This window comes from Parasteatoda tepidariorum, chromosome 5 (assembly GCF_043381705.1).
Source record: "Parasteatoda tepidariorum isolate YZ-2023 chromosome 5, CAS_Ptep_4.0, whole genome shotgun sequence".
Taxonomy (NCBI): Eukaryota; Metazoa; Arthropoda; class Arachnida; order Araneae; family Theridiidae; genus Parasteatoda; species Parasteatoda tepidariorum.
Window position 1 is genome coordinate 6,540,776 of NC_092208.1, and position 13,194 is coordinate 6,553,969.

Sequence of the window (13,194 nt, forward strand, 5' to 3'; positions counted from 1 at the left end):
ATATATATATATGCTAAATCAATTATTGATAAAAGGGGAAAAAATTTTAGTAAAAGTGTGTTTATAAAAACTTAATGAAAAAGTATTTTTTTAATGAATTCCAGGAATAAAAAAGTTTTTAATTTTCTGTAAATATACTAATTTTTTTATTTAAAAATATAGTGCTAGAACACTAGTGTTTATATAAAAATTATTATATTTGCCACCAACTTGACTAAAGGGATCAGTATATAATAATTAAGTCATTTAATAAAATTTTTGTCATATTGTTGATGAATTATTTTCTTATTTAGGCAACTGTTTTCATGCTTTAGCCTCCTAAAAGCAACTATTTTGTTCATTTTATTCCGTGGCAACCCTGTCTATATTTCATTAATAATTAAGCTACAATTATTTGTCTGCCAAAGAATTGATAGAGTAAATATAAAAATAAGAATATTTTAATTCATTGAATAATTAGCTACAGAAATATATACACATATGCCCTCTAAGGTTAAAACAAAATTTAATTATCAGAGAAACTGGAACCTATAAAATACTCTTGGTTTCAATCTTTTCTTCTCACGATTGTTGATCACTCCAACTATGTCCTCAAAATTTCTTTCTATGAATTGATCTAGAGTCTTACATTGAATTGCTTCTTCTTTTTCAGCTCTATATGTACCAATTGTTTAGGAGTTTAGCCTATATTCATTCCCTTGGAATTTGCCATCGTGATATTAAACCACAAAACCTTTTAGTCGATACTGAATCTGGTGTTCTAAAGTTATGTGACTTTGGGAGGTATGTCTTAATTTTTTACTGCATTAAGTAATAAACCAATTTACTTCGAAACTCCATTTAAGGCTTCAATAGTTATAAAAAATATAATTTAATAGTTTGTAAGCAGTGCCCTTAAATTTGCGTTTTTAAAAAAATAATAATAATGCCGTTTAAATAAAAATTAAAATAGCATTTTTAAAAAGTGCTTAAAGGTGTTTATTTTCGTTATTGAAAATCTCTTAAAGGTGCTTTTTTCATTGGATGTTTTTAAAAAGTGCTTAATTTTCCCTTTTCAAAATTGAGATTTTTTCTTTACTATGTCAATTTTTGTGTTATATTTTGCAAAAGCGTGCTTTCCACATTATTCTATTCAATGTTTTCACAATTTATTCAACCACAATCTGTTACGGCTTACTGCCGGTTCATAGCATATAAAAGCGCCAATTACACTTCATTTTCCACCCTCTGATACCGAACCGAAAAATCTCTCGCTCATTTTGTAATGGCTAATATAATCAATAAAAAAAGAGTTCTTTGTCAGAAACTAGTTATTTTATCTTGATCATGTCTTTGAAAATTATTTTGCATTTTGGTAATGTATATAGTGCTTAAAAAATATTTTTTTAGTGCTTATTTTTAGTTGAAAGGTTTTGCTATGCACCCTGTATTCAGGGGCAGATTAAGCGCACACGGGGCCCTAGGCCATTCAAATTTTTGGGGCCCTTAGATTAAATTTTTTTTTCTCGTATATTTTTTATTTGTTAAAATATTTAAGTATTTATATATTGTGCACGATTACGACGAATTGAACTACGATGAACTATAATAATAATAACATTTATTTACATAACGGAGGTAAGTTCACACAAGCTGCGGAAGACCGCAGGCAATCCTTTTACATGACAAACACGACTACAACTACTGTATTACAACAAACTTAGGGGAGGCAGCCGGTAGCTGCTTACTTCGCTCCTTTTACATTGGAATGCGCGCCAAAGCGTCTTGTGCAAATTAATTCGGCACATATATCTTCTAATTTAAGAAAGCATATTTAAAATTAAAGTAAATAATAATAAATTAAATTTTACTTTATTTTGTTAAATTCGAACCAAAAAAATTTTTGTATTTTATTAATATATATTTGAAATTGATTTTATTTTTAAAAAATCATTGTTTTTCTTAATTTTTTAAATTTATTTTCAAAAAAAATTTTTTTAAGGGGGCCCTAGGCCATGGCCTAGTTGGGCCTAATGGGTAATCCACCCCTTCCTGTATTACTCTAATACATATTTTCTGTAATAGCTATTTTTTATTTTATTTATTTTTTTGAATCATATCTGTTTGGAAGATAGCATGTTATTTCCAAAGTTGTGCTAAAAAATACTCGATGCATAGCTGCCAACTCTACTGGATTTTGGATTCGAGTTTCTCCTGATTTACCAGTTTGATAAAAAATTTCCTGTTTTTTTTTTTTTTTTTTTTTTAAGGCTAANTTTTTTTTTTTTTTTTTTTTTTTTTTTTTTTTTTTTTTCTTTATTAATTTTTAAAAATTCCCTGAAATTGAGTAAGTTTCCCTATTGAAATAGAATTTTTGCACAGATTATTACTTGCTTGAATATTTAAATGAGTGTTATCAATACATAATGAAGCGAGCCTCGTTTATAAAAGTCAGTTTAAAACTTTTTTGTTCTAAAATTGTTTTTTTTATTCAGAACTCCCTTTTATAATTAATTAAAAATCTTTTAACTATCTTTGAATTAAATGCTTATTACTATTCAAAATTACTAGTAAACATAATGCGCAACATTTCAAGTTCATTTAATATTAATCATAACTGGAAAATAATAAAGTTTTTCTATTTTGATGTCCATAAAAATCCCTAAAGTTCCCCATGTGTAAAATCTACTCGTTTTTTTCCCCATCTATGTAGATGAAAGTGTAAAACAGCTGTTCTTAGTAGTAACAGCTTAGTTCAAATTAACCAATGATTTGCTAAAGTGATAAGTTTCTCCTGTTTTTAGCAATAGGCATATCTGGTATAGCTGTTGCTTCTGTTACAAGATATTCTGTAGCATAACAACTGTAACATGTTATTTTAATTTGTTTCTAAACTATTGTACTCTCTAAAAAATGTTATTTATCAAATTTGAAATGTTAAATATACTTTTTTTATTTTTTAGTGCTAAACATCTAATTAAAGGTGAACCAAATGTGGCATATATTTGTTCCCGTTATTATAGAGCTCCAGAACTGATATTTGGTGCTACTGACTACACAACAATGATTGGTTTGTAAATTTTTCCTGCATTTTAATTTTCTTCTCAGAAAATAGTTACTTTCTAAATATTTTTGCGAAATTCACAAAAATTTATTAAAAGAAACCCTTTGAAAAATATATAAAAGGGAATATATAGTTTGTCTAAAATAAGAACTCCTCCCGATATTCGTCTGGACCTATGGCAGTGACTATGGTAATGAGATATGACTATTTCAAGTAGGGGTGGTTTTGGCTCGGATCGGCAAGAGAAAGGGAATATATTTCTTCAATCTATTGTGTTAGTTTTAATGCGAAGCGAACCTCCCGAAAATGCTCCATTCTTGTTTCCGTAGCACCAGGCTACTTCAGATTTTGTGGCAGGAGGAGTTCTTAGCTTAGACAAGTTATACTAATTATGTTACATGAATAGCAATTAACTATGTTATTATTTTTTAGATTTTTGAAAATTATAATTTAGATTCTGAAATACTTTATTTTTAACTAAATTGTACAAAATGCTTTGCATTGTATATTATAAATATGTAATGTATACTAATAAGTTTAAAATACTTAATTCTTAATTTGCATTATTATATTCCCTTACAATGTAATTTTCTTTATTTACATCTAACAGTGTTTATAGTGTAGCAAACGTAAATTAGTTATTTATGGGTATATTCTACCAAAATATATGGTACAGTACAGAACTCGTTATCCGGAAAATCAAAAAACCGGAACGAAATTCGATAAATTTTCCCGCTATTTTTAAAAAAAGTTGGGGTTTTTTCCTCATGAGGTTTTAGGATTTTTCTTTCTTTTTTGAAAGATACCTTACCATCATTTTGGAAATAATCATTAGTGTATTACTTCATCGTTTTTTCTTTTTAAGATTATTTCCAAACATTTTTTTTTTTTAGTTGGGTTTAACAATAAAAAAACGGCTTTTTGTAGCTATTCAGAAAACCGGAAAAATCAGTTATCCGGAATAACGATGGTCCCGATCGTTCCGGATAATCGGTTCCCTACTGTATTATAATGCTTTCATTTCAGTTGCAAATACATAAGTATCGAAAAATTATTTAATTGAAAACTATTTTACATATTTTCATTTTAATGTAAACAATGAATGAAACTAATAATTAAATTGTGATTAACATAATTTATTTATGATACTGTAAGAAATTTAATGTTGCTATTTCTATTAGCATTTTTACTCAAACTCCTGGTTGATGAAGTTTTCCCTCTGTAAATTTTGTTTCCTTTTTCATATCATTTACAGCAGTGTTCCGCGAACCGGTACCGGTCCGTTGATCAAATGGCACCGGGCCGCCCATTCCATTGAAACGGAATTTAAATTCCTAGGTTTAATCCCCAAATTAAAAATATCTGTGTTCCATTAAAATTTTATTTATTTAAAAAGAGTGGCCCTCGAAGATAGTGACATAAATTTTTTAATGTTTGTAATGTATCATTGTTTCCGATTACCCCCAGATGGAACCGTCNTAATGTATACTAATAAGTTTAAAATACTTAATTCTTAATTTGCATTATTATATTCCCTTACAATGTAATTTTCTTTATTTACATCTAACAGTGTTTATAGTGTAGCAAACGTAAATTAGTTATTTATGGGTATATTCTACCAAAATATATGGTACAGTACGGAACCCGTTATCCGGAAAACCAAAAAACCGGAACAAAATTCGATAAATTTTCCCGCTATTTTTAAAAAAAGTTGGGTTTTTTTCCTCATAAGATTTTAGGATTTTTCTTTCTTTTTTGAAAGATTTTTACCTTACCATCATTTTGGAAATAATCATTAGTGTATTACTTCGTTTTTTCAAGATTATTTCCAAATATTTTTTTTTTAGTTGGGTTTAACAATAAAAGAAAACTGCTTTTTGTAGCGATTCAGAAAACCGGAAAAATCAGTTATCCGGAATAACGATGGTCCCGATCGTTCCGTATAATCGGTTCCCTACTGTATTATAATGCTTTCATTTCAGTTGCAAATACATAAGTGTCGAAAAATTATTTAATTGAAAACTATTTTACATATTTTCATTTTAATGTAAGCAATGAATAAAACTAATAATTAAATTGTGATTAACGTAATTTATCTGTTACATAATTGATTTGTTTTATTTATACTGTAAGAAATTTAATGTTGCTATTTCTATTAGCATTTTTACTCAAACTCCTGGTTGATGAAGTTTTCCCTCTGTAAATTTTATGTTTCCTTTTTCATATCATTTACAGCAGTGTTCCCCAACCCTGTTCCGCGAACCGGTACCGGGCCGTTGATCAAATGGCACCAGGCCGCCCATTCCATTGAAACGGAATTTAAATTCCTAGGTTTAAACCCCAAATTAAAAATATCTGTGTTCCATTAAAATTTTATTTATTTAAAAAGAGTGGCCCCCGAAGGTAGTGACATAAATTTTTTAATGTTTGTAATGTATCATTGTCTCCGATTACCCCCAGATGGAACCGTCTCATTGCAAAGAAACAAGCTCAGGGTTCTCATTGATTTAAGGTTCTAGTAAGTTAAAATGTTAAATCACTTTATATTTATATTTTGGTGCAACTGTATTTTATTTTGATGGCATGTTTAAATACAATTCAATTAAGATTAAAATAATCTAAAATGTAAACAATCAACGTCCCCCCCCCCCCACACACACATCACCAGCNCCCCCCAGCAGACCACGGTAAAATTATTAAACGTTGACTGGTCCGCGGTGATAAAAAGGTTGATGAACACTGATTTTCAGGCTTAAATTAACAATGAGGCTTGTTATTGGACATGATTAAAGTTTTTTTTTATTTAATTAAATTACTGGAATTTGATAACTATTATAAAAGTTCATGACTTAAGCTTCAAATATTCTCTCTGTAATAAATCTAACCTATTTCTCTCTGTCATAATTATATTAAACATTTGCTTTTTAAAAAAACTAGTTTTTTAACTTAAAATTACATTCTGAAACTTTTATAAAAGAACCTTGGTGTGAGCTGTAATTAAATAGACATTTTTAGCTGTATATTTTATGAATTAACTGTTAATTTTATTTTATGTTTTTTTTTCAATTCAAGGAAATTATTTTTGCTAATTAATATTTTAGATGTCTGGTCAGCTGGCTGTGTTTTAGCTGAACTTTTGTTGGGACAACCCATATTTCCTGGGGATAGCGGGGTAGACCAGTTGGTAGAAATCATCAAAGTTCTAGGAACTCCCACTAAAGAAAAGATTAGAGAAATGAATAAGAATTACACTGAGTTCAGATTTCCTCAGATTAAAGCTCATCCTTGGCAAAAGGTTTGTATTTTTATTTTAATAAAGTTTTCAATCAAATTGCAAAAGAAAATTATTATTTTAATATTATACTGTATCCCATTTTCTTCTCATTCTCTTGCTCCAGGTTTAATCAAATGCAAGTGCTTTTACCAAAAATTGTACTGATTTCTCTGAATAAGAAATTCTTAATTTTATACTTTTTAGAAACTTGGTTGTTTTAGTTAAGTGTACCAGTTATTAAAGCTTCATTTAAGAAATCATTACAACAAATTTAAATAAATGATAGGATTTTGCTTTTATACCATTAAAAATTTTTACTCCAAGTCATCTACGATTCAATCACACAACTGGTTTTAAATAGTCTGAAAAGAGTTGGTGAAAATTATGAGTAAAAAAATTTTTGGTTAAATGAAATAATTTTTTATTGTTACAATTTTTTAACATTTGCCTATCAAAACTCGGATAAAATGTATTAGTAATGTTTTATATTATCTGAAAGCAATATTATAACTAAAATACATAAATGTGTAATATTTAAAAGTAATCAGCGAATAAAAGAAAATTGTAGTTCTTTTTCTTCTAGTGAATTTCCCTCTCGTTAATTTGTAAAAACATGATCCAAATTTGTTTGTTAGATTTCATATAAGGAATAAATTCATTAAAACAGGGAAAATAAACGATTATTCTAAATAGCTCTTGGCGGAACGAGTCTTTTTTCATTATTTATGTACATAAACTACATATTTAATAAATTTAAGAATGTATTTAACATTAACGAAATGGACATAACTAAAATATGTATTTTAAAGAACTTCTCAATTGTGTTTTATACAACTAATGGAAAATTATAATTTTAAAGTTTCTGACTCCTTTATATAGGGTTGAAAAAAACTATCTCCACTCCCCCCCCCCCCCCAANAAAAAAAAACAATTAGTTGTTTTTTTTAATGTATTTAACTTTCTTTTTTTTTTGTTGCAAAGCAAAAGGTTAAATAAACCTTTTAAGCCCCAAAGGCATTTCACAAAAACATTTTTTAATTATTGATAAATATATATAATAAATAATTCAAAAATTTTTATTTTTGCTCCATTAGTTTGTGAATATGATAAAAAAGATGTGATTACTATGATATGATGATGACTTGAGATTCTAAATATGTTTGTTTCTATATAATACAAGTTTATTTACACTTTTAACAGAAAATAATTTTGAAATTAAACTGGAAGAAAATTAGAAATGTACCTCATTCCTATTTATATTTTTGATTGTATCAAGCATTATGTATTTTTAACAAGTTCATAAAAATAAAGTTAGAAAAACTTAAACTCCTTTGATGACTACATGGTTTAACTGATTTTAAAAATTAACAGAACATGGAATTAGTGAGAGTCTATTGCATTGTAAGCATTTTTAAGAAACATTACAACTTTATCTTAAATTTGCTCACATTAATTTATTTTGCATACATATTATTTTTTGAAATTTTATTCTATTTAAGCATTTAAAAATTGCAGATTTATTTTTATGAAAGAATTAATGCAGGCTTCCACTAGCAGTTAAACTTAAATTCGTGAGAAAACTTCATCTGTTTTTAATTTGGTTATATTCAAATTGAAAACTTTTACATAAATAACAGAAAATTTAAATATTGAAAAAAATAGAAAACAAGCTTGGTTTTTTTTCCTCTCAAAAAACCATTTGGTTTAAACCAGTTAACCCTGCTTTGATTCACATATGGTCTCTTTTTTTATTTTTTTATTTATCATTCTATTATAAACATAAAATAATTTAGCATTATTTCTCCTGATAAAAGCTTCAATGTCAATAAAAATCAGACTTTAAGAAAAATATTTTCATCTTATATTAATTTTATTTAATTCAATTAATTAAATTTTTTCAATTGTGAGCCAAAATCAGGGTTGCAAAAAAACCGGGTTTTTTCCTGTAAACACCCAACCCCGGATGGGTTTTGTTGTGCTTTTCTGGGTTTTTCGTGTTTTTTGGGGGGTTGTTTTTCAAAGGGAGGGCAGGGTTAAGTACCTTATTTTTAAAAAAGTTTATTTTAATATTAATAATTAAGTTTAATTTTATGAATTGAGTTAACATATAGGTAATTAATACAAATAAATTGGTGCTAAAGTCTGAAAAAAGTTTCTCCTGACATCACGATACAAAATGTTATATGTACTCACATACATCACACATTTGAAACTTTTTAATCTTAAAAAATATTTAAGGAAATTTTTTTTTTATATATATATATGAAGCGAATTAACGACACTGACTAATCAATAGCCATACAGTCAAATCTAGTCAGCAAGGTGAGTCTCCAAACACAGTCTTATCTTTCACCATAGGTTCATTTTATTATGCTAGACTACATATATATTTCAATAGAATAGCTCTTTAATATAACAGAGGATAAAAGAGAAATCAATTTTAGAAAAACCCACTTTAGGGTGTGTTTTATTAGGGTAGGTTGGTTTTTCGCAAACCTGGTCTAGATGTTTTGTTGTGAAAAAAAAATCTTGCAACTATCTCAATAGTTTTTGAGATTTAGTTCCTGATAAAACAGTTTTCCTTCTCATTTTTTCAACATTCCTGTAACTGTTTTAGATAAATATCCAAGAATTACTTTGTTGTAATAATGTCAAAAAAATTTTCAGGTGTTCAGAGCCAGGACTTCCCCTGAAGCTATTGATTTGGTTTCTCAGTTGTTGGAATACACGCCATCGGCACGCATCACCCCTCTCCAAGCCTGTTCTCACAAGTTTTTTGACGAGTTACGACAACCAGGCACTAGGTTGCCCAATAATCGTGAACTTCCTCCACTTTTTAATTTCACTGAACATGGTAAATAATTATTCTTTAATTTTGGAGTTTTAATTTGTCCAAGTAATTGACACATATTGATTTAAGACGGTTTTTACTTATGCAAAAGTGGGAACGATGCCTCCAGGGTTCGTAACTGTGCTGATGTTCCTAATTATTTTGTATGTTCAAAACATCAGAATTTCTAGTTATGCATGTGTGGGTTTTAAAATAATAGATTTTCAAAACCAAAGATTTTCAATGCAATTTTTTTATTTTAATTTACATGGTGCATAGCATTTTTTAAACTGTTTAAAGATGCTTATTTTTGATTATCATTTTTTAAAAGCCCTTAAAGTTGCTTTTTTTCACTGTTTTTAAAATGTGTTTAATTTTCCCTCTTCGAAAATGAGATTATTTTTTTTACGTGTTGATTTTCACCACATATTATGCAAAGGCGTATTTTTCACATTATCTATTCAACGCTTTCACAATTCATTCAACCACAATCTATTCAAGCGTACCGTTGGTCCATAACGTATGAAAATGCCAATCGTTTTACATGTTTGATTAAACACTTTCGAGTTTGGGGAGATTATTTCACTCTCATGTACAACTCAATTTTGGGTTTCATTTTCCACCCTCTTATATCGAACTGAAAAATCTCTTGATCATTTTATAATGGCTAATATAACCAAGAAAAGAGTTCTTTGTCAGAAACTAGTTATTTTATCATGATCATGTAAAGTCTTTGAAAATTGTTTTGCATTTTGTTAAGTTATATAGTGCTTAAAAATATTTTTGAGTACTTAAAGGGTGCTTATTTTTTTTTAAGAGATTTGGATACGCACCCTGATTAATAATGCTAGTAAAAATTGCAAAATTCTGTTATTCAAGTTGTCAATCGTGTTTCAAATTTTTTTTTTTTTTTTTTTTTTTTTAAGTGTTTAAATGCTTTTCTTAATATGCCCAAGTGCTGACTTCCAAGTGGTGTTGTTAAAGATAATCGTATCATTTTTTGAGTAGAAATATTTTTCTCTTGTATGTCATGGCAGAGGGAAAAAAAATTTTTTTTTTTTTCATTTCTTTGCTTGTCATTTCATTTATTGCGAAATCGATAGTACTTTTCATGTCCATTTACTTTAAAAAATAGTTTCATTCCTTTTTATTTTTCTGATTTATTTTACCAGATTACATTTTCTTATTTAGTTTTGTATACTTTTATTCTTTAGTATGTCGATTATGCAAGATTTAATTTTGAAGTTATTTATTGTTGTATGAAAGTAACTATAGTTAACTATTTTCTTATAAACTTATTTTGTTGAATTTTTGTATTCATTTCTGAAGTCGAAATTTGGGATGTAAAATTTCTCGCTATAAGTACACCTGCATAAAATCGCACCATTTTTTTAATTGGTTTGATATCAACTTTCTTTTTTTTATTAGAAAATGGTCAATGTTGCCCATGTTTTTTTTTTCTTTTCAATATTTGTGGATTATTAAAGAAACATGCCACAAAAAATAAAATTTTCAAAGTAGTAAATACAATATTTTTTAGCTCTTTTCCCCTTCTTCAAAATTGTGTTGTGTATGTATTGTACAAAAAATATCCTGATTTTTATTTTAAAACACTAAAGCTTGTGCTTCTAAATCCAGACTTGTTTATCGAGTTATTAAATGTTATACAGGTTTAAAAGTAATTTCATTATTGTAAAGATTTTTTCTAAAGGTGCCTATTTTTGATTTACAATTTTTAAAAGCCCTTAAAAGTGCTTTTTCTATTCAGAGTTTGTAAAAAGTGTTTAATTCTCTGTCTTTTAAAAAGATATTTTTTCTATACCATAGCGATTGTCGTTCTAAATTACAAAAAAATTCATGATTTTTACAATTTTCACTGCAATATTTACTAGAAACTAGTTATTCATGGTGCGTAGCGTTTTTAAAAAGTGCCTAAAGGTGCTTTTTTTTTCTATTTTTGTTTTTTATAAGCCCTTAAAGGTTTTTTCTCCTTAGGTGTTTTTAAAAAGTGCTTAATTTTCCCTTTTCAAAAATGTGATATTTTTCTTCACCGTGTCCATTTTCGACACGTCTAATGCAAAAGCGTGCTTTTCATGTTATTCTATTCCACGTTTTCACAATTCATTTCGACTTACCGTAGGTCCATAGCGTATAAAAGCGCTAATTATTTTACATGTTTGGTGAAATATTTGCAAGTCCACGTGTGTGTCTTCTGAGCAGAGGTTGGTTAGATTTTAGCCCTCATGTGCTGCATTTTGCAAAAAATTCTCAATTTCAAACTTCATTTTCCACCTGCTGAGATTGAACCGAAAAATCTCTCGATCTTTTTATGGAGGAGAATATAATCAAGAAAAGAGTTCTTTGTCAGAAACTAGTTATTTTATCATGATCATGTAAGGTCTTTGAATATTATTTTGCATTTTGTTAATGTATATAGTGCTTAAAAATATTTTTGAGTGCTTAGAAAGTACTTAAAAGGTGCTTATTTTTTGTTGAAAGATTTGGCTACGCACCCTGTTAATTTATCATGATTATGTAAAGTTTTTGAAAATGTCTTTAAAGTTTTATTAAAATGTTTTTTGAGTGCTTAAAAAGTACTTAAAAGTGCTTTTGTTTTGTTAAAAAATCTGGCTACGCATCCAGTTTTTAGAAGCAAAAAAAAATATGCCTGAATGATTTGTTCAGTTTAGAAAGTTGTATATTATTATATTGTTTTTGTATTGAATTTCTTATAAATCAATGTTTAGATGATATTTTATTTTCTCATTACAGAATTGAAAATTCAGCCCTCCCTCAACTCCATATTGATTCCTTCTTACTTGCGTAATAGCTCTATAGCAGAGAGAAGCGAGGCATGTGACTCTGGCGCCATTGCTGCTGCCGCTGCCCCTGATGTTATTCCTGCTGAACCACAACCGTGTGGCTCATCTGCAACATGATGGCCATTCACATAACTATGTACACATGTTTATATATTGACTGACGGACGGTCAAGGTGTCACAACCTTGCAGAACATATAGTCTCTTCGCCTTGTTGACATTTATGTACATAAGATAGATTTACAATTCTTGGCGTTTTTATTTCTATTTATCCCTTCAGAGCGGTACATTTCGTCTTCCACCAGGAGTGAAATGTCTGTACTGAAAATACACTGTACAGATGCAGGATTCTCTGCCGCCATATTTTCTTTTGCTTATACAGGCCCTTGGCTAAATTATTAGACGCACTATAAGATTCTATGTAAAATCTTAGTTCCTGGGTGATACTATACAGCTTTATTGTTTTGACGCGACTGAAACCGGTTTGCATTCGTGCATCAGTTGGTTAAATCAGACGACATATAGTATAAATTCGACAAGCAAATAGATTAGATTATATGAATATGGAATATTTATTATATCAGGAATTATATTAGTAAATTATAATAATTCAATCAAATTATTCGACGCAATGTAGTTACGTTAATAATGACATGTTTTGCACGAGTTTATATGCAATACTTTTATTCTTAAACATTCGTGTAATGGGTTTTTATTCAGGAGATTTTTTGTATACTTCCTGTTTGTATTTATTTTTAACGTATTGCATTACAAATGGTAACCAATTGATACACGAACATAAGCAAGTGCAAACGTGTTTCAGCCGTGTTAAAACAATAAAGCTATAAAGTATCACCGGATAATTAAGATTTTACATGGAATCTTAAAGTGTGTCTAATAATTTTTCCGGGGACTGTATTGATTGTAAAGCATTCTGATCTTGAATATTCTTGCACCAGTTGTAATCAGATTATGAAACTGTCACAAAACTTTGTAAAAAAAAAAAAAAAGGAAAGCAACAAACTTATCAGCTTTTGTATATTTGGGGAGATTCGACTGATTCCGAGCCTTTAGTTTCTCGCCGGGTTCTTAAATTTGTATCTTCATTTTAAAAACGTGTAATTAGTATTGTGAGTAATTTTAATGAAAACTTAATTCAAGTATGTGATCTTTGGATTATAAGTAAAGCAATAGCTAGCCTAAATTAATCTCTTTTTTTTTTGCCTT

At 28.4% G+C, this 13,194-nt stretch overlaps 1 protein-coding gene across 1 annotated transcript in view; it reads left to right on the forward strand.

The window, feature by feature from the left end:
- Window positions 1–13,171, forward strand: part of LOC107441379 (glycogen synthase kinase-3 beta) — a 27,849-nt gene extending 14,678 nt beyond the window's left edge. The window contains exons 5-9 of the mRNA XM_016054649.2: window positions 653–783; window positions 2,943–3,049; window positions 6,145–6,338; window positions 8,985–9,171; window positions 11,920–13,171. Of these exons, the coding sequence (XP_015910135.1) occupies window positions 653–783; window positions 2,943–3,049; window positions 6,145–6,338; window positions 8,985–9,171; window positions 11,920–12,086 (786 nt within the window). The 3' untranslated portion in view covers window positions 12,087–13,171. The remainder of the gene's footprint in view (window positions 1–652; window positions 784–2,942; window positions 3,050–6,144; window positions 6,339–8,984; window positions 9,172–11,919) is intronic.
- The last annotated feature ends 23 nt before the right edge of the window (window positions 13,172–13,194 follow it).